Here is a 22,914-nt window from a genome sequence, read left to right on the forward strand (position 1 = left end):
ATCTCGAGGTGACTTCTAGTTGATGTAGATCCACAGGGTTTAGACCCATTGAGACATATGACAGTATAAATATCAAAAGATGTTAATATGTTGAAAACGTGCAAGGTTACAAGTTGTGATATCTCACTATTGTTATCATTGTTATTATTTAGAGAGCACGCCTATTGCATATTGTTATGGATATTATTGCTTTTAGTTTAATTTATTCAGTATTAATATGATTTAAAAATTTATTTGGTTTTCGAGTGGATTCCACTCAATGAGCTATAGTTGTTGGCTCATGGGTTCTATTGTTTTTGTATTTGTTTATTTTTTTTAGGTAATAGTCAGCGGGGCGACTGAGCGAGATGTACCCGGATTCCACCTCCACTTAGGATTCACCTATTTACCTTTCCGCTCTTTTAGATTTTATGCTTAGATTAGAAGTTTTATTTATTTAGTTTAGAGACTCAAAACCATTAACATTGTTTTTATTTTTATTGCAATTAGTAATAAAATTTAATAAAGCATATTCTCATTTTATTTATTTATTTTGTCATCGTACACGTAGAGAGTATTATTAAGGTTTCGTGCATCTCAAGCATATTGAGATGCATGGCCGGTTATGATTCTTATTTTGGGTCGTGACAATCCATCTGTGGATGGTAGGCCGAACTGAAGTTCAATCGAGTCCTCTGCAATCTGAAAAACTCCGTCCAAAAGTCCTTTTGCATTGCGTCAACTCTATGCAGCAATATTTGGAACATGCCCCTAAGTTCATCTACTAAGCCTATATTTACACCCATGGACATTGGTTGACTCGGTCTTGCCGTGGTCGCTCCAAAGGAATCAGCCTCACGGTTAGGATTATCGTGGGTTGAGTCTTCTCTTGTCGGTGTGATCTCCATTGGTCTCCTTGTTGATGTCATCTTCCTTATTTCCATCATTAATGGGGGTCTGAGATTCGTTTGGCTTTGGTACCAAATTGATGGGTTATGGTACTAAAAGATCGGCTACGGAATGATTTTTTTAAGATCAGGATTTATTACAGGAATCAGTTCGCGTAGTCGTGGAAAAATATTTGTCAAATATTCTTTTGTAGTCTGAAAATTACGAAACCAAGTGGATTAGATTCGTAACTCCTTGATCTACAATTTTCGTATTTACGCCCTTTGCGAATTCAAACTGAAACTGGGATGAAAACACGATATAACGCGGGTGATGGTGATAGTGACGGGTGGAGTGGATGTGTTAGGGTTATGGATGATAATGGAGATGAAGGTGGATGGTGGATGTGGTTAAGGGATAAAGACGAAAGGAAAAAAATGGTTGAGATCCCAAAGAAGAGGGAGGACTCAACAGACGAGGGAGATTAGAAGTTAGGAGAGACCTTGCCAACGGTAGAGGTGGAAGGATGGTGAAGAGGGAGAAGGGAGAGAGAATAGAGAAAAGATAGGATACAAGAAATCAATAATCTAATAGCATAATGAATTTGGCTGTCATCCACACCTTTATAGAGGCTAGCCAAAAGCCCTAATAACAATAAGTAATCCTAATCCTAGTGTAATCCTGCCGATCGCGTTCGAACGCGCCCAATTGCGTTCGAACACATAAAAAACGTTCTCTGTATGTGCGAACGCAATGCACGCGTTCGAACGCGTCCGATCGCATTCGAACGCACTTTTCGCGTCCTCTGTATTTGCGACCTGATGCAGGCGTTCGCAAGGGCGTTTGAACACAACTCTATCTGCGTTCGAACGCGACCTACATGAATTTTATTTTAATAAAAATAAACAATTAATACAGTAAAAAAAGATTCTAAATAAATGTATCATGAGATTGAAGAAAAATCATAAGTTCGAAAATCTCCTACTAGATCTTTTACTTTGATAGTGTCAGCATCTTTATTTTTCTCAATGTTTTTCTCAATTACAGATACTTACATTTGGAATCTTTAGGTAGTAACCGAAGGATCCTCATGGCAATTTAACTTTCAAGGATATTTTCGCCAAGGTTGAAGCTAGTGTTCACAATGCCTCTTAGCTTGATGTAAAACTCGTTGAAGGGCTTTGATTCTTTCATATATAGCGTCTCAAACGAAGTAGTCAATTTTAAAGTTTAGAAATTGTAATTGCATGTGTCCCTTTGTGTGTAGTCTCTAATATGTCCCATGGTTCTTTTGCGATTTCAAAATTGTTGATGTGTCTGAACTCATGCTGAGGGACACTGTTTAATATGACATTGATTTCTTTGTTGTTCAAAAATTATCTTCTATTTTTTATGACTATTAACTTGATAGAAGCCATGTTTCTCAAGCAATTCTAAAATATAGCCATGTTGTTCCTGTTTTTGCAACAACTAGATCTATTATTTGGAAAACAACTTTTCAGTTCTAACTCATGATTTACTGCAGATATTCACTCATTGGGCTTAGGGAGCACATAAAGAAACGTCCACCATTGGCAACCTCTGAGAAAGTTCAGCAGTTTGTTAGAGTGAGTGGCACACTGAACACATTATATATAAGAGATACCGTTGATGAAATCTTTTAGCATTTTCTGCTATGGAAAGGGCTATGAAAATTGGAAGTTTTCTTGTCTGTAATGTTTGTCACGTCCTACCAAATTCATTTTCTTCTTCTGCTTCTCTCAAAAGTAAAGTTTATGGATGTTTCCCATACATTTGAATTACATTTCACTGATTAGTTTGTACTTGAAGTTGATTTTATTAGAATTTGTTACACTCACTAAGCACATAATCCTAAACATATTTCTTTTTCCTTTATATTTTTGTTTGTTTATTTGATAATTAGATAAACAAACAGCATTCTAGATGATGTGAATATCCTACATATTATGTTAATTTTGTTGTCGTCCCATTTAGTTATAGAAAATTGCCAATAATGTAGCACATTGTTTGATGCAACTTCATTCACAAAAAGTAAAAATACGGACTATTTTATTGTGAAAGTTACTCTCTCAGGCTAGAGCTAATATATTTCTCAGATAAGAGAATATATATCATTAACTAGGTGAATGAACCACATGGGAGAGTGAGAACTGAGTTAGGTAGCCAGCCTATCAGCATCTACATTGCCAAACCTTGGAATAAAAGTAAATGAAACTTTGCCAACATGAATAGCTTGTGACCAAACTCAAGGACTTTTGCTGTTCTCCTTTTCAAATAGCTTTTGCTTAACCAACTATCTTACATTTATGTGTTGTAGAATGTTGATCTTTTATTTGTTGCTTATGATTACTAAAGATGAACCAAGACGATGGTCACATCATTTTCCAACTTATTTAAGGTTCTTTTAAAATAGTCATTTAACAGAATGGTTTTGTTTCCATTGACTTCAGCACAATATGATAAAAGTACTGTATTATTCCATTCAAACTTGTAGGAATCACTTAAAGTTAATGATATACACTGTTTTGAAAAGCGGTAATGGCAGCCGCAATGGCGGGCGGCGCACCAGCCGCAAAGTAGCAATGTAGCTTGCCAAGGGTGGCAAGGCCACATTGGTTCTCTGGAAGGGCCGCTTTGGTGCCTAGCGGCCCGCTTTGTTGGTAGACACGAGTCGGGTCTGTAGATGCCTGTCGGGTTCTGGCTAACTTGAAAAACATTGTGATTGATCTCCTCTTCTCATTCAATCCTCTTATTCTTCCCTAAATCAGTATCTTTTGATCCTTGTCTCTCGCGCAGTAGCAGCAGCATGAGCGCTGGCTGAAACAATCTAGAATTTTAAAACATAAATAAATAAATAAATAGAAATATATATAGTTTAGATAATAATGAATTTTATTTTATCTTTTATATTTTAGGATTTTTATTAAATTAAATTAAATTTTTAGATATATCTTTAAGATATTAGAATCCTTATTGTAATAGGACTCTTATTATATTTTTTCAACTATAAAACGGGGGCCTAAAAGAAAACCTTAAAGTTATTTTTTTTAGGAGAGAAATTAGGCACTACAATACCGAGAAAAAAAGAAAGAGATTATTCTTGAGGGAGATTAGAAAAAAAAAGATAGAAAATAGAGAATCATACCAAAGAGAAGGAAAGAGAAGACAATTTTGGAGCGCTTTGGAATTCGTGCAGATTACGATTAGGATGCGAAAATCAAATTATTTTGGATTGAGTGATCAAGGTAAGTTCCCACTCATATTTTCTTAAATTTTTATTATGTAAAAACAGAATTGATAAATTGTAAATATCTCTTTATGTTATTTTGATCGTATTTAATTTATAAGATAAGAAACTTTATAATATGATGATGTCAATTATACGGGAAGTTAAGAAGTTCGTTATTTTAAGGATTACAATAAAAAATTAGAAATATTAAGATTTTGTATTTTATAGGAAATTCATATTTATCATTCTTTGAAAAAAAAGGGATTTTATTGTTTATTATTTTTCAGATTTCAAAGTATTTATTTTTATTGCAGAAAATAAGAAATAAATTAGGAATATTTCAATTTAAATGAATTTCTGGATTTCTGAAAATAATTAATATCTATTTCTAACTGTAGAAAATAAGATATAAAGTAGTAATATTTCAATTTATATGGATTTCGGATTTCTGAAATAAATAATATTATTTTATTTCTAGAAAATAAGATATAAATTAGAATTAGTTCAATTTAAAGGAATTTCGGATTTGTAAAAAGAAATATTTATTATTATATTTTATTTTGAGAAAATAACAGAGGAAATCTTTATGCTAATATATTTTATTTTCTATAAATAAAATATAAGAGATCTTTATTTTTAGAATATGATCAAAAATGAAATATTATTTTTGAGACTTGAAATTTTGCAAGATTATTATTTATTTGTGTTTTCTGACTTATTAAGAATGATTTATATTATATCTATATTAGAGGAAATAGTATTATTTGAATTTATGGATTATTTGTTTATATATTATATTTGAAGAATTGAGAATTTTGGTAATTGAGAAAATTGATAATTGAGATTCAGAGTATAGTTGAATACTAATAAAAGTGAGATCTGGAACCCAATTTGTTTTCAAGAAGATAAGTCTAGGGAAAATATTCTTGGAATGTAACGTTGTGACGTGCTACCAAGTGACTCTAGCGGGATTAGGGAAAAGATTCCTGAATTTTTATCCTGATGACTCTAATCTTTCTCAACAGCTAGTGGAAAAGTCAGTAGAGCACTGTCTAGTACCTACTGTGACTCTAGACGGATCAACTATCTAGAAAAGTCTCGGGCACCATCTCGATGGTGACTAGGTAGTGCGATGTGGCCACGGGTCAGAGTACTCATTAATGAGACAATATGATATTTTATCAGTTTTGGCGGGTTTCCATGATAGTATACTTTTGGCAGAGATCGACTGCTTTTATATTGATTTATTCAAATTGAGATATTATAAATGATTTATGATTTGATTCCCATGATAGTACATTTTTAGCAGAGATTGATTTTTTTATATTAATTTATTTAAATTGAGATATTATAAGTGATTTATGATTCGAATTCCATGATAATACACTTTAGTGGAGATTCATTTTATATTGATTTATTCGGATTGTGTTAATAGGAATGATTTATGATTTGATTTCCATGAAAATAAACTTTTAGCAGAGATTGATTCGTTTCATATTGATTTATTCAAAATGAGTTAATATAAATAATTTATTATTCTAATTTAGTATATATGGATTTTGAAATTCAATATAAGAGACAAGAAAATTATTTATTATTCAAGATGGCTTATATATTATTATTATGATTCTTTTTCTGCTACTATATGTATCACATGTTGATCTTTGTCATTAGACATATTATTAGTAGAACGGGTTACTTGCTGGGCGTCTAGTTCATGAGGACTCATTATTTTGCAGGAATTTAAGAAGTCGCTTAGTGAGGACTCTGAAGACTGAGTACCGTTTTCGCTGTGTCAATCTATTTTAGGATTTGATTACTATTTGGGCTTTCATGTTTTCTTCGGGTTTTATCCTAGAGATTCACGGCCATCATGTTCTCGGATCAGGGCGTGACACTGGCGGCAGGCCTTCTCTCTGTTTCCAAAGACACCAAGATGTTTATCTCTCTCGCTCTCTGCTTCCCTCCTTTTCAAGCTTTTTTTTCTATGTTTTCAATTTTGGCCCTGCTATAAATGGGTGATAGACTGGCATTTGAGAGTACTGAAAGGGTAGCATGGGAATTTTTTAGTTTTCTAGCTACTTGTAATCTTAGCATGGGAATTTTTAGTTTTCTAGCTACTTGTAATCTTAGCATTAAGTTTTAGCTATATTGAAATTGATATAGCCAAGACCTTGTCATGAGTTGGATTTGAACCAACACTCAGAAAAGAAAGAACTCAAATCCTAGCAAATTACCAAAATATTGTGACTTTTGGTTACTCTCACCAAAAGGTTACATTCAGGCCAGCCCCTCCATTTATATTAGAATTCTACAGATTGAGGTTTTTATTTTTAGCAATCGGAATACAAAATATATTATATATCATATATAATTTTTTAAAATTTTTTATATATTAAAATACTACACCACCTTAGGTCCCGCCTTTCTCCTATGCACTAGGCAGTGGGGTGACCGCTTGCAATTCACAACCCTTTTTCAATGCACTGCTCTTTTGTTTATCTTCTTATTTATTATCTTGTTTGTTGGGCTAGTAACCTTATTAGAGGATGAAAAATGTTTGATGGACTGGTAACCTTATCAGAAGATGAAACCGCAACACTTGTGGTACTTGATAGATTTATTTATCATATTAGCGTATCTAGATCGCTATATCTACCAAGGCAGTTCACCTACCCCGCAATCTCCATTTCAAGTTGCCACTTCTTTTTTATTGTAATATGTATGTGATGCAAAACATGGTGGAGAAAGATGAAATAGGAAAATAAGAAAGGAAGGAATGGGGTTTCACACCTCCATCCTAAAAAATGGTTTCACACGAAAATCCTCTAGAGAACAAATCACATAAACTTTCATTAAGTTTCAAAGAAAATATAACGGGTCTATATATAGACCTACAATGGAATTAAGCAAAAAACACCCTACATAGGAAATAAACAAAAGACACCCTAAATAAATAAAAATCAGAATCAGATCTCAATAGGAGGGATCATCAACTGTCGGCGCCTCCTGCGCTGGTACACACGTCATCGCGTCCTATAGTAATGTCTGCATCATTCTCCCCGGGTGGGAGAGAAGTCGACTCCGTCGAGTGTGCTACTCTGCTGCTCTCATACTGCTCTAAGGTATCAGGGTGATGCACCTCCAAATCGTGACGATCAAGCCACGTGTTATTAGATGTAGGTCGTCATTTCCAACGTACTAGATACCGTTGGGATCCACCTTCTCTAGTTGAAATAATTTCATCATCTAAAATTTTATCAATTTCGTCTGCTGTGTTAGGTGGACTATTGGGAAGTGGAGGTAAAGAGGCTCTCTCATAAACAGGCTCTCTCATAAACAGGCTCATAGGTAGGCCCAGTATCTAGTGGGTTATCTGGAGTAAAATCTGGACCTTTATAAGCTACTAGATCCTCAATATTAAAAGTAGAACTGATGTCGAAATCACTAGGGAGATCTAGAATATAAGCATTATCATTAATTTTCTTGAGAATTTTAAAAGGTCCGGTACTTCGTGCATGCAACTTTTTGACAGTTCCAGGTGGAAATCGCTTCGGACGTATTCGGACTATCACAAAGTCTCCAACATTAAATTCTTTGAATCTCCTTAGATTAGCTTGAATTTTATAATTAGTATTACTTTGAGTAATTCTATTATTGATTTTTTTATGCAAGTCATGAATATGTGATGCGAATGCAGATGCAGACTCAGACTCAGACAACCTATGATAATGGGACATAGGAATGAGATCTATAGGTTGTCTAGGTTTGTAATCATATACTACCTCAGTTGGACTCAGACCTATGGATCTATTAACAGAATTATTATATGCAAATTCAGTAGTTGGCAGTTTTTGATCCCAGTCTCTTGGATTCTCGCCGACAAGAGTTCTTAGTAGGTTACCTAAGCTTCTATTGACTACTTCAGTTTGCCCGTCAGTTTGTGGGTGGAAAGCAGTTGAATACTGAAGCTTAGTTCCCATCTTATGTCATAGGGTTTTCCAAAAATAACTAGTGAATTTTACATCCCTATCTGATACAATAGTTTTTGATAGCCCGTGCAACTTAACGATTTCGTCAAAATAGATTTTAGCAACTCGAGAGGCGTCAAAAGTTCGGGAATAGGGTATAAAGTGGGCTATCTTTGAAAATCGATCTACCACCACAAGAACCGAATTATGCTTTCGAGTAGTCTTTGGAAGTCCAAGTACGAAGTCCATACTAACATCTTGCCAAGGGCAATTAGGAACCGGTAAAGGCGTGTACAATCCTGTATTTTGCTTTCGTTGCTTAACGAGTTGACATGCATGACATCGACTAACAAGTCTTATAACATCTCTCTTTAAGCTTGGTCAGAAAAATTGATGTTCCGTAGCTTCAATAGTTTTTGCGTGCCCAAAATGTCTAGCTAAACTCCTAGCATGCAATTCCCAAATTAAAAATTCCCTTAATGAGGTGCTGGGAATGCATAACCTTCGGGACTTAAATAGATAGCCATCCTGCAAGATGAAACCATCAATTTCTTAAGTCGCTCCATCGCTTAATAAATTGTAAACTTCATGAAAATTCGGATATGATTCATATTCAGTTTTGATTTTATCAAATCCTATTACTTCTGCGTTCATCCTTGAAAGAAGAATCATGCAACGACTCAGTGCATCAGCCGCTTTGTTGTCTGCTCCAGACTTGTGTCGCAAGGTGTACGTACAGTCCTGGAGAAATTCGACCTACCTGCCGTGTCTAGCATTAAGCTTTTTCTGGGAATAAAGGTAGCGAAGAGCTTCATGGTCAGAGAAGATTACGAACTCTTGAGGAAGCAAATAATATCTCCAATGGCGAAGAGATTGAACCACAGCATAAAATTCCTTATCGTAAGTGGTATATCGTTGTCTAGTTTCATTTAGTTTTTCACTAAAGTAGGCAATCGGATGGCCCTCTTGGCTCAGGATTCCCCCTATACCAACTCCAGAAGCGTCACAAGTGACCTCACAAACTTTAGTAAAATCGGGGAGTCGCATGACAGGGCTTCCACCATTTTCTTTTTGATTTCAGTGAAAGCTTTAGTAGCACTTGCTGACCACTTAAATTCACCTTTCTTGAGACATTCTGTTATTGGAGCCATAATGGTATTAAACCCTTTGATGAACCGACGATAGAAGGTGGCGAGTCCATGAAATCTTCTCATATCTCTTATGGTACGGGGTTTAGGCTATTCTTTAATAGCTTTGACCTTATCAAGGTCAGCAGATGCTCCTTCAGATGAAACAATGAAACCCAAGAAAACAACTTTGTTTGTCAGAAACGTACATTTCTTAGGGTTTGCATACAGTTGCTCTCTCCTTAAGATAGCGCAGACTTGATGAAGATGATCTATATGTTGCTTCCGAGATCGACTATAGATAAAGATGTCATTAAAGTATACGACTAAAAATTGTTCCATAAAAGGTCGTAATATTTGAATCATCACTCTCATGAAAGTACTCGGAGCATTAGTCAAGCTAGCATAACTGTCCATTCATATAACCCATCTTTTGTTTTCAACGCAGTCTTCCATTCATCGCCAGGGTGTATACGAATTTGGTGAAAAGCCACTTTTTAAATCTTTGAAAAGATCGTGGCCCCTGCCATCATGTCCAGCATGTCATCCAAACGAGGAATGGGGAAACGGTATTTTACTGTTATTCGATTAATAGCGCGGCTGTCGATGCACATACGCCAGGTTTCATCTTTCTTTGGCGTTAATAATACGGGAATTGCGCAAGGGCTTAGGCTTTCCTTTAGAAAGCCTTTTCTCAATAACTTGTCAACTTGCCGTTTGAGTTCACCATGTTCAGTTGGGTTAAGTCTATAATGAGGCAAGTTAGGAAGAGATGCACCCGGGACGAAATCGATGGCATGTTGAATATCTCTCATTGGTGGCAATTCATCCTAGAGATCCTCAAGAAAGACATCCGAGAATTCCTCAATCACAGCAGTGGCTTCAAAAGGAATCGATTCACTAGGCTCATTCAGAATTTTTCGAGCAGCAAGAATCAGAATAGGAGTTCCTTTACTCATCTCGCGTTCAATGCTTCTCGCACTAATCAAATTGACTTTATTGTCCGAGTGGATGGGATCAGACTTCTTTTCCATCTTACCACCTCTAGGCTGCGATGGAAGAATCTTGATTTTCTTACCCTCGTGTTCAAACATACAGATATTTGAACGGCCATAAATATGCACATCATTATCAAATAACCAAGGCCTTCCAAGGATAATTTGACCCACATCCATGGTCAATACATTGCACCAGATTTTATCCTTATAAGTCGTGAATTCAATTGGAACCAAACAACGCTCTTTTATTTCCAGCGTGGTTGAATTTATCCACGAAACCTTGTATGGATTAGGATGGGAGATTGCTTTCAGGTTTAGTTTTGAAATGATGGTGGAGGACACGGCATTTATACAGCTGCCACTATCCATTTACTTTACAATTTTTACCTCTAATTTTCGTGAACGTGTGGAAAATGGAGCTGCGTCTCCAATAATCATTGACTTTAGGTTGAGAGAGGGCATATCTAACAACATGTAACTTTGTGGAATCTATGTGCCTCAGGCATCCTAGGGTATTTTCTTCCTCTTCATCTTCAAATCTCCTTCTTCACCGTCTACATGGTGAACATATCCATCAAAGTCTTGTTCAGAGTCTTCTTCGAAGGGTTCCTCAATTAAACTTATTTTATACGGGCTCGCACAATTTGCAGCAACATGTCTATAGCCTTGACACTTATAGTATTTGACCCGAGGATTAATCTTAGAAAAGTCTTTCTCGATGTTTTTACCTTTGTATTCTACCTTGGATTGTGAAAGGCTAGGGGTAGATCGATTAAAAGATTGACTGGTAGATTTGGCTTGATGAGGACCTGTGGAGAATTTATGAACTTGAGGTCTTGTTTCGTAATTTCTTGAAATGTGGTTAGGTCTAGACTCCTCTAAGTCTTGAACTAAGCTGTAGGCCTTTTCCAAAGTATCAATATTACGAGCAAAAAGTTCACTTCTCAATTCTTCACGTAGGCCAACCCTAAATCTGGACAAGATTTGCATAGGGGTTTCTGATTCGATCACGCTACACCGAACAAGAAATTCATCAAAGGCCGCAACGTAATCCTTAGCTGACTTACTCCCTTGGGTAAGTCGGTTCCATCTATCTAGAAGCTTAGGGTAACAGGAAGGTGGGAGATATTTACGTTTTAGTTCATTTTTCATGTCAACCCAAATTTCAATTAGAAGCTCACCCCTAATCTCACGAAGAGTCTCAACGTTGGTCCAGTACTGATTTGCTTTCCCAGTCAATTTCATGCAAACCTGACTTTACGGATTTCTGACATATCATACCATTTAAAGTAACGGTCTATGTCTTTGATCCAGTCCAAGAAGTGTTGCGGATCTAGACGACCATCAAACATCGGAGCATCAATTTTAATGCTTCGAAGGTACCGTTCATTAGGATCTCGCTCATTTCCTTGAAAATGCTGACGAGGTAAAGGAGTGGGAGATTCATCACATTCAAGGTCAAGGCGGTGATTATTTTGAGGCGCGATGTGCTCACGGGGTCTTTCTACCCTATATAGTCGTTTATCGGTCACCCGTTGATACCCAAGTAAAGTATCTTGAGTATCTCTGACTTGTTGAGCTAAGGTACCTAGTTGTCCTATAATGTCGTCGAGGTTTTTAATAAGTTTGGGATCCATACTGCTATTGCTGGACTCACTAGAATCACTGAGGAGATAAGTCTTACCTCTACGTGTTGGCATACACTAATATGCAAAGAGTGAGTTAGATATTGCTTTATATAATTTTATTTATATATATATATATATATATATATATATATATTAATTTTATGCTTGCTAATTTAAATAAAATTAAATAATGTTCTAACCTAATGGAATGCAGACTCTTATATTTAATCCAAATACAAATGTCTTAACCTCCTACCCAATTTCCTATTTCTTCTCTAACATCCCAACAAATCCTATCTTTCCTAATTTTCCTCCCTCCAATATTTCCAATTTTCGAATTCCCTCCCTAACTTGAAACCTAAGAAGCACAGACACGGATACGTGACACGGATACGACACGATACGGACACGGGAATACTACAAATCTTAAAAAAACAGGACACGATACGTTTAGGACACGACAAAATAAATAAATAAAAGCATTATATATATTATCGATACGTTTAAAGAAATATTTTTTTAAACTTATAGAATAAATACACAAGTATGCATAAATTATTCATGAGAGAAAAACAAAACGTATACAATACTACAAAGCCAAAAATGATAATGCTAATACGTGATAATACAATTCTATATTATAAGAATAAATATCTAACTCCTGAGACTTAATAACTAACTACTATTACTTAACTATAGTGAACGGCATAGGCGAATCTATGGTTTTACAATATTAATATTAATTTTCTTGTATGTACTAACTTGTGATTGTTGCATTATATTTCTATAGCATATGCAGAAATTTCCTAAAATCGATAATTTATGTTATCAACTTTTATAGTATATGATAAATCTTATGTCCAAAAAGTTTCTCAAGATTGTCTAAAAGTGTCTAAGGAGTGTCCGAATTTATTCTATAATTTTTTAAATATGGGATATGTCGTAGAAGTATCCGACACGTGTCCAATGAGTGTCCGACGAGTGTCGGTGTCCGATAAGTGTCGGACACGGACACGGCATACTATTTGAAGTGTCCGTGTTTCATAGCTTGAAACCAACCCAATCCCATTAAACCCATCAAACCTAAACCCAAAACCCATTAGCCCAAAACCCAAACCTTGTTAGACTAAACCCACAGTCATTAATCATTTTCTCCCAACCCGTTACCCAACTTCATCCCTAACCTCTCCCTCACCTCACACCAAAATCCTAGCCTTTCCCGTCGCTGCTGCCCCAACGGCGCCCTGAGTCAGCGCAGCCCCGACGACGCCACCCGACGCCGTCGCTCCACCCGACGATGCCGCCCCGGCTCTGCCTCGCCCCGACGACACCACCCGACGCCGTCATTCCACCCGACGACGCCGCCCCGGCTCTGCCCTGCCTCGACAATGCCACCCGACGCCGTCGCTCCACCCGACGATGCCACCCCGGCGCTGCCCCAACGCCACCCCGATTTAGCGCAGCCCAGACAACGCCACCCGACATCGCCGCCCCGGCTCTGCCTCGCCCCGACGACACCGTCACTCCACCCGACGACGCTATTCCTTTGACGCCTGCAGCCATCACAAACGACGCCGACGCCCGCGCCGTGATCTCCTATGCCTCGTTCTCTGCCGTAGCTAACTGCGACCACCACTGTCTCGAACATTGCCGCCGACGTCGCCGATATCGCTGTTGACCATTCCCCGGTGCTGACGGAAAGAACCTGTACAACAACCCATTGTGCACGAAGAGGGGAAAGAAGGGTGAAAACAAATTAATTAATTTTAATTCGTTTTTTTTTTCTCAGATGGTCAGGTACATGCTCTTTTCAATGTATTAAATATTTTTGGGTCATTCTTTTCTAGTATCATCTCTAAGCTGTTTTCAATTCCTGCTGTCCACATATAGTGAGGGAGAGACTACATAGAAACCTTCTATGTTTTAGTCCGGATATTAAGAGATGAACTATGCCAAATAGAATCTTAGCATTATATTAATTTTTGGAAAAAAATTTAAAAGGTTTGGCATTTATTAAATGTGACTTTTGTTTTAAAACCATTAAGTCTTGACATTAGTCTTTGAATCTCCAGAATAGAAAATCTAAATTCTTAAGTATTCATTTTTAAGATTTTCTTGATTGCATAGTATAAAGAAGGAATTGGTTGGTATTTAATAGAAATTAAAAGCAAAAAATGAAATTTTTGAAAATTTGAAACATTGTTTTTTTTTCTACAGCAAAAGAGACGTGTTGTTTTCTTTTTTTTCTTTTTTTTTCAATCTAAAGAAATAAAAATAACGATGAAACAGTAGATCACTAAATGATGCAACAACAATTAATTTTTTGAAGGACTTGGAATCTTACGCGGTAGCGATTCCACTATGACAACAGATTCTTGTTGTTTCTCGACGACGGTAATTTCTTTGCTCGTTGTACGCTAGATTTCTTGACGTTTCGATGTTCGTGGAGCGATTGGTCGTGCGAAGAACAAATGTGGAGCGGCGTAGAACCTGGGAGGAGGGACGTCCATAAACTAGGATCCTCTCTGATACCAAAATGATGCAAATTGTGATGGAGAAAGATGAAATAGGGAAATAAGAAGGGAAGGAATGGGGTTTCACACCTCCACCCTAAGAAATGGTTTCACACCAAAATCCTCTAGAGAATAAATCACATAAACCTTCATTAAGTTCCAAAGAAAATATAACGGGTCTAGATATAGACTTACAATCGAATTAAACAAAAAACACCCTATATAGGAAATAAACAAAAGACACTCTAAATAAATAAAAATCAGACTCAGTTCCCTATAGGAGGGATCATCAACTGTCGGCGCCTCCTGTGCTAGTACACACGCCATCGCGTCCTATCAGTGATGTCCGTATCAGTACGACTATCATTGTTTTTGACAAACATTTCTTTTCTAGACTAACTCAAAACCGGAGTTTTGTAATTTATACCCTTTTCCACCATTATTGTATACTAAGATCACTTTCTAGACAGACCTTCCTTTCTTGTTTCCCCCTACATAATTTTCTACCACCATCTTGTTGCCCCATAGTTATATCATCCCCAACTTATTGCCATTGTTGCTGTCTTATATCAAGGGCTTGACTATAACTATGCTAAGATAGTGTAGTAATTCATTTATTTCAGATTAATTCTCTGAACTCATGTGTGTTTGTTGTATGAATTTTTATTCATCATTCTTTTGCTATGAAGGGCATACCTCTACCTTAGGGGTGTCAAAATAAACGAGCAGCTTGAGCTCGGCTCAGATCTAGCTCAACTGAAGCTCTAGCTCGGCTCGGTTTGGCTTAAGCTGAGCTGAGCCTAAGCTGGAGTTGGCTCGGTCGGGTTCGGCTCAATTGACTCGTCTTAAATATATTATTTATTAATATTATATATAAATATACTCATAGCCATTAGATCTTTGATCCAATGGTTACTATCATCCTATCTCCACCTAACCCTATATCTAAATCTAATAAAAATCTCTCCAACAAATCCAACCTCCACCATCGACCAGCTCCTCCGGCCTCTTTCGGCGGTCTTCCTCCATTGTCCTTAGCGTTAGTGTCGGCTTCCTCTATCGTCCTCAGTATCGGCGTCATCCTCCTCACTTTCCTCATCCTCCTATCTCCCCTCCTCCTCTATCGACAAGTCAAGCCGTCGTCATGATTGTCCTCGCTGCTTCCTCCTCTTCCTCATCTAATCAAGTTCGAGCTTGGTCTAGCCCATCTCGAGTTGAAATGAGCCGAGCCTAAACACCTTTGGAGGGCTCGAAATTAGTTTCGAGGTGAGCTTGTACTATCTATGTGAGTTTGTGCATTTGCAGAATTTGTGGAAAATTGAAATCCATTTCAACAACCTCATTTTTGCTAATTAGGTATTAGTAGTTTATGATCCTTCTAGATTTTTTTGAGATACATTTGCAAGCTTCTGTTTGTCTGATCTTTAGGTGGTCATTGCTGCAAGTGTGCATCTTATAATAATGACTTAGATTGCTTCTTCCTTTATACTTCTCCTATCTAGGTTTTATAGAAGTTAACCATCCATTTGATCTTTTCCTCAGCTTCTGAATAATAAAATTTTGAAAGCTTACATTGCTATATAATTCCTTATTCTTTTACTTAATGAGGAATAGTGTTTTGAATGGCGGAAAAGGCAGTTGCGCCGCTAAGCTGATTGCCGCCAGCGAATGGTGGGTGCCTAGGCTGGTCGACGCTTCATCCTGCCAGCTACCAAAGCGGGTTGGAAGCGGGTCTGATGTGGATCGTGTTTAATAACTAATCACTAGCCCACTCCATATTAAAAAAACAAACCCTTTAGATGCTCTCTCTCTCTCTCTCATAGCAATTCTCTCATGTGGTGGCTAGCGGAGGTAGCAAATGGTGGTGTCAAGCAAAGGCATCGAGCGGCAGCAGCAAGCGAAGGTGTTGAGCGGCGGTGGGAAGCAAAAGGCTTGAAGGCGCCAAGCAGCAAGCCAAGGCGTCGAGCGGTGGTGACAAGTGAAGGTGTCGAGAGGCGGCGACAAGTAGATGGGGGTGCCAACCGTACGGTGATTTTGTTGAAGCTGTGGATTGCCTCATTTCCTCTTCTTTCCTCTCTTTGACATTGGAAACCACCAACTTTTTTTCTTTTTTTTTTCCTTTTTTTTTTCTTTCTTTGTGCTTTAATTGGTGGGAAAAGGTTAACATCCGAGACCACAAACATTGGAAACCACCAACTATTAATATTATTTCAGATTGTGATAATTTACTATTAAGATGTTAATGAAATATGTATACATACTTGTGAATTATAAATTTATAATCTATTATTTTTATGGTTGTGAACTATACTATTCAAATTTTATAAATGCTATATTAGTATATATATATATATATCATATAGAATTATTTTTATTATTTTTTATATATTAAAATTACTAGACCGCCTTAGCACCTGCCTTCCACCTAGGTTCTAGGTGGTGGAGTGACCATCGGCAATTTGTGGTCGCCTTTCAATATACTCATGATATGCAGTGGATTTTGGCAACCAAGAACTGTTGTATATTACATAATGTATATTTTTCTGAAGTTTGAGCATGGTCTTGGCACTTAATTACAGCAGATTTCAATTGGCGTATATGCATAACAAGTCTAACAGGTTGTTCTCGTCTTCTAAGGCACGTGGGAAGGAAGCTATTGTTACCGGCTTTTACCATGAGGGCTATGAAGACTCATTGCTAATGCTTATGAGAAGAAGAAGTGTTCATTCTGGTTTGGTTGTAAAGGTATGTGAAATCATTTGTTATTTCATGACTGCTGTACTTTGAGGTTTGATTGCTCTTTATTTCTTTCTTATCTGTTTATCTATACCGTGGTAGCTTAGATTTTGTCTTTTTGCTTTCTTATTTTACCCGAACTTATGGAGATATCAATTTGTATACAAGGAAACTATACAAAACTATCATGGCTTTGATTAATAAAAGAATACTAAGGGGCATTTGGCAGCCCAATTACCAGAGTAATTTGGTCAAAACCCTGGAATTTCATATTCTTGAGTAAGGTGTCCATTTTCTAGTGTGTTTGGATGCTCATTTGTTATATTGAAATAATCTGCTATTATAGAAAAATACAGCATGTAGGATGTTAGGACTGACCTTGCCACTACCACCCATTGTAGCAACCTCTTTGGCTGCCTCGAATGGCCGCGAGATCACAAGTTGCAACCATCACGGCTAGCATACTAACCACATTTATAATTATGATCTTTCAACCCATGGCTGACATATGATCCATGTCACTGGGGTCTGACAAACTTTCACGAGCTTTAGTAATGTTTTTGAGTTTGATAAAACTTGTTTGAAATTTTATCAAGCTTTCAACCCACAGCTGAGATATGGCTCCTGTTGGTTGGGGTCCAATAAAGTTCCTGCTACAGCTTCGGTCAAGCCAAGTCGCCTTGGGTGAGTGTATGGGGATTGGATCCCTATTTTATTTTAATTGCTGCTATTTGTTTATTATATTTTAGTCCTTACATTAGTACTATTTGCATTTAAGTATTTAAGAGCCCAATCCGGATGGGCTAGCCGAACCGGCTCGATGGTAGCTACCTATATAACATTGTGGTGTGCACAGTATTAAATTATCGAAGGAATTGATTTTTTTTTTTGGGCTTAGCTCTCTCCCTCTCTTTCACCCTTGTTGTCTCCTCCCACGGCAGCAGTCGTCACCTACCCCCGTCGATCGGCCAACCATCCTAGTCCTTTAGGGATGGCCCCACTCCTCTCTCTTCCCTTTTCTTCTATTCTCTCTTCTGTTGCTCTAACCGTCATCATCTCTAACATTTCACCACTACCAACCCTACCGGTGCCACCCTATCATTGCCGGCCTATCACTACCATCCCTCACATAGTTTGTGCCTACACGCAAGGACTCCAAAACCACTTCGAACCTTTATCCCACAGGTTTGTCTCTTTGACCCTCCTCCATTGATTCAATAATATCTCTAGATCTAGCTATCCAAATCTTGAGATATTAGATTCATTGAAAAGCTCTCTTTCAGACTATAACATATTCAAATTTCAAGAGCATCATCCGACTAGTAGAACTCCCACAATATTTATTGAAAATTCTGTGCAGAACCAGTTGCGAGTTGGATTGATCCTCTTTGAGGGGAGATTGTATCAGTTTCATGACATTAAATAACATCTTAACGCTCGATGAGACTTGTTTGAAATTAAGGTATTAAATTTTAATCACAGTAAGGGCATATTTTCTGTCTGTTTATTATAATCAAGTTATTTGAGCTTTTTATCGAATTATTACATGTGCATCATCATTTACTCACAGGGATTATTGTAATTATCCCCATGGATCATATTCCCTTCTGCCCCACATTGTGGTTGGCACTGGGAAATTGCTCTGCCGTGGAGTGCAGTGTTGAGTTGTTTGGGCAACAAAAACTGCTGACGAGCCTACTAACCTTCCTCTCGACCTTTTATTTTAATAGTCTTAGGGTACCCAGAAAGTATCATCTTTTCATTACTCTGGGAGTAATTCTCAGAGTAATCCTTGTTTTTTAATACTCTGGATACCACATCTAGAGTTGCCCAACTGAGTTCCCTAATGGAGCTCATCTGGATTTCATATTTGGCATGCTTCAAAGTTTCAGTTGGTTTTCCTTTCGGTTCCTAAAGAACCAAGATGCTACGGAGTTTTTCATTTGTTTCAGCTGCTTCAGCTCTAGTTGCTATGATGACTGTTCGAATTTTCTGTTAATATATCAAGATTCAAACAAACTCCGAAATGCTACCAGAAACATTTCAGATAAAATACACAGATAGCATTATGACAAAAATAAAAAGTACTAGTGGCCAATTGGTTATTGGTTATATTTACTTGGTTTGGTACAGGCTACATTTAGGTGAAATTCAGTGTGACATCTGAGACCAAACTTAGAAAAGTTGGTATTGTTTTAGGTGGAATGCAATGCTATCTTTGGGGAAATTTTTAAACCATGCTCCTTATGGACTAAGTTGATCTTGCTGAACCCTATGTTTCTTAAAAGTGTTTTCATTTGGGATGTTTAGCCTAGTTTTTTGTAAGGTGCACGTTATAAATATAAGGATTGGTTGGCACAGCACGACAGGTGCCGCAGCTCTTACCTGCTGTGCCCTGAGAAAAGAGGCTCCACCATTGGTCCAGAGGGAGAGAAAAAGAGGAGAGGAGAGTGAGATTAGTTATCGTGATGTCGTCACCTAGTTGTCCATCGCCTTAGCCTTGGGTGCCTAGCATCAGGAAGAAGAAGATAGAGGAAGAAGGCAGGCCCTGAGCAAGGGTGACGGCTACCGCAGCGGTGAGTATTAACAGCAATTCGTAGGTGCCATGCAGTATCCCTCGTGCCACGTGCCAATCCTATCCTAGCATGGCAATCCTTTGCTGGGTGACACTTGCCGGTTTTACCTTGGCATGGCAATCCTTGATACTAATTCTCAAAACTTGTGGTTTTGTACCTATCTGCTGACATGTGATTTATCTCAATGTAGGGTGAGGAAGGTGCACTCTCTATGACAACAAAGGCAAGATCCATCCATGCATCAAAAGGCCTTCCAGTGAACCACTGTTCAGGGTTTCGCTCACCAAGCTCTGCAATTTCCTCAACCATTGATGGTATGAAATGTTAATTTTCTTTTTCCTATGCATATATCTTATCAGGGATACTGTTGCTAGTTCTTGGTGGGTTCTTACTGCATTGTTATTGGGAGTTCATTTTCTGAAGTAGTATATTTCAATACTCAACTAATTTACAGACTGACAAAAGTACTATCCATGTAAACCGGCTATTTACTATACTGCTTTTTGGTTAATATTTTTAGGGAAGTTTGACTGCTTTTTCGTTATTCTGGTTAGGAATTTCACGTGAAAGCTTCAATATTGTCGTGAATGCCGCTGATTATGGTTTTGAATCCACAGATACTCCAAGGACAGATAGATCAGTAAGCTTCTCTGTATCTTCTATGTTCCTTTGTATCAATTCACATGCATGTGATGATTTTAAAGCAATTGTAACACCTTAAAGGCCTAAAATGCCTAATAGCTAATGGACAGCAACATTTCATGACTAATTTCTAACCATATTTCTGAGTAGAAAATGAATGAGAACGGGTTGAAAGGGTATAATGTAACAAGTATGCGTACTGCAAAGTAATTTATATTGATATTGCTGCTTGAATAAGAGATCACAGCTAAGGGTGGTGTCTGGATGTTGTTGTGTGTTCTGCACGTATTTAACATGGAAAATCTTGATGAAGATTAAGTGGATAATATGTTAATTGTGTGAAAATAGATATCATAGTCATTTAAATTTTGGTCATGGAAATCAATTAAAGAATTTTCTTGATCTACTTAATCAGGTCTTGAGAAATATAGAGTTGGGTTTAGCGGCACTTGGTGGTGAGAAAGGACCAGCCTACGACAGGATTGTACTTAATGCAGGAATTGTTGACCACTTATTGGGCTGCAGTGGAGCAGAGGATACTACATCAGCACTGAACCGGGCAAAAGAAGCTATTGATAGTGGTAAAGCTTTAAAGAGGCTCATGAATTACATACAAATCTCTCACAAAGTATAGTCTTGCTCCTGGTCAAGCATATGTGCCTACCTATCATATCTGGTTGCCCCCATAGCTGAACTGGAATGGAAGGGGCACTACAGTGGGAACTTGTAGGGAGTGATCTATACCTGCGCATACTACCAAAGAATAGACAAAGGAAAAGGGAACATTTATAGAGACCATGTTTGGAAGTTTTTATTCATTCCTGTTCTTTTGACTTCTTTGTATTTGTAAGAAACAGAAGCTAAATTTTGGCTGTTCTGTTGTTATAAGATACAGAAATACACCACCAACTTTTCCACTGGAATGAATTTTCAGTAAGGTGGTTCATTGGATAAAATTATGGTACTATTGTGAGAAAGTTGATTTAGGAAAAGTAAATTACATTTCATACCCTCTTGTGTTCATGATCTTGTGTTTCACACCATGCCTCTTTAGTATTTGAACTTTGGGCCCCTTTTCGCTTAGCCTTTATCTCAAAGCACCTTAGGCTAGTGAATCTATAAGGGAAGATTATTTCGTAAGAATCAAACTTGATTCGTCATAGATTCTCTCTTAGTTTCTCAAAATTTTTATGGAAAGTCAGTTTTATTCGATTTTAAATCTTGATTAACATGATATGATCCAGGTTCACCTGAGTCTGAGACTGAGTGAGTAGATTGAATCAGTCTTTTGAGTGTAGGATTCAAACCTGATTCGATCACATGGGAGAATAGTTTATTGACCTTATTTTTTATTTTCTTATGTGGATTATGATACAACTAAGGTTAAATCTAGTTGCCTCAAAAGAAATAATTTTTGTTTTGAAGAATAGAGGTTTTTGGCTAGGGCGTTAGAACGTTAAGAAGTTGCATTCGAACACCCCATTTGAACACATGCACTTGTTCGTACATATAGAGAATGGTTTTTGTCCATTCGAACGGGGCTCGCACTTGTTTGAATGTGCCACAGTGAGGATGCATTATTTTTAGGATTATCTTTTATTGTTTTGGTTGTTATGTTAGGCTCTAAATATGTGGAAGATAGCTTCATTGAATCTATCAAAGACTATTAATGTTCTCTTTCGTATCTCTTCCTTATCTCTTTCTCCTACTTCTATCTCCTTCCTCCCTCAATCTAACCGTGCCCTTTTGCCTATCAAGGATTGGTCTAATCTCTTCCCCTTCGTCTAGCTTTAGGCTTTATCTGACTACCGCTATCATCACCATCTTTCAAAACCCTAACACTTAGTTTGTATTTCCTCCACAACTACTAATCCACACCTCCAATTGTCGTGGTTTTGGTTGTGTTGGATTCGTGACTTTTAGGAGTATAACCTATTAGAATCTAAGATCTTTTGGACGGTTGGATCGGTTGGCATTGTCCTCCAAAATTTCGATTCTAATTCTGTCAAGAGTTAGTCCTTGATGCGATCAAAACCACCCTGAGGTGATCGTATCAACTTGATATCAAAGCAGGTCGATCCTTGGACCACACATGGAGATGATGACCACCAGATCAATGGCCTCAAGGCGCGTGATGGAGGAGAACATTTAGGGGCCGTCGGCACATGGAGAAGAGCTTAAGGGGTGCTAACCTCGAAACTCCTAGACACACTAGTGACCGATCGAGTCTAGATTCACGCTCAGCCACCGAGGCCTTGATGTTAGAGCTCATGAGAACCATGGAACGGAAACAAGATCAGTTGATCCAATTGCTCACGGAGGCTGTCAATATGACCCAAACCGAACTGATCCAAGTGTGATCGGGCTCCTACATCTGAACTAGGAATTTTACTACATTTCTTTGGGTCAAGACCTATATTGGAATCCTGTTGGTGCTCAATCCAATAGAGGATGCATTCTAGATGAACCAAGAAAATAACTTGTGGGCTGGACTCGAATCCAAGTCCGAGTAAGAATTTGAGGGATTGAGGCGGTGCGCACCACAGTGAAGAAACTGACAATAGCAGCAGATGTTGCACCCTCATGACATGCCACAAGGGTTTGAG

General features: G+C 37.6%; 1 protein-coding gene across 1 annotated transcript in view; it reads left to right on the forward strand.

The window, feature by feature from the left end:
• Nucleotides 1-21,315, forward strand: part of LOC140779147 (uncharacterized) — a 40,933-nt gene extending 19,618 nt beyond the window's left edge. The window contains exons 6-10 of the mRNA XM_073124128.1: nucleotides 2,393-2,474; nucleotides 16,992-17,099; nucleotides 19,857-19,980; nucleotides 20,221-20,306; nucleotides 20,724-21,315. Coding sequence (XP_072980229.1) covers nucleotides 2,393-2,474; nucleotides 16,992-17,099; nucleotides 19,857-19,980; nucleotides 20,221-20,306; nucleotides 20,724-20,942 — 619 coding nt within the window. The 3' untranslated portion in view covers nucleotides 20,943-21,315. The remainder of the gene's footprint in view (nucleotides 1-2,392; nucleotides 2,475-16,991; nucleotides 17,100-19,856; nucleotides 19,981-20,220; nucleotides 20,307-20,723) is intronic.
• Nucleotides 21,316-22,914: the final 1,599 nt, after the last annotated feature.

This window comes from Typha angustifolia, chromosome 15 (genome assembly GCF_048772165.1).
Source record: "Typha angustifolia cultivar Huaian chromosome 15, ASM4877216v1, whole genome shotgun sequence".
In the NCBI taxonomy this organism is placed as follows: Eukaryota; Viridiplantae; Streptophyta; class Magnoliopsida; order Poales; family Typhaceae; genus Typha; species Typha angustifolia.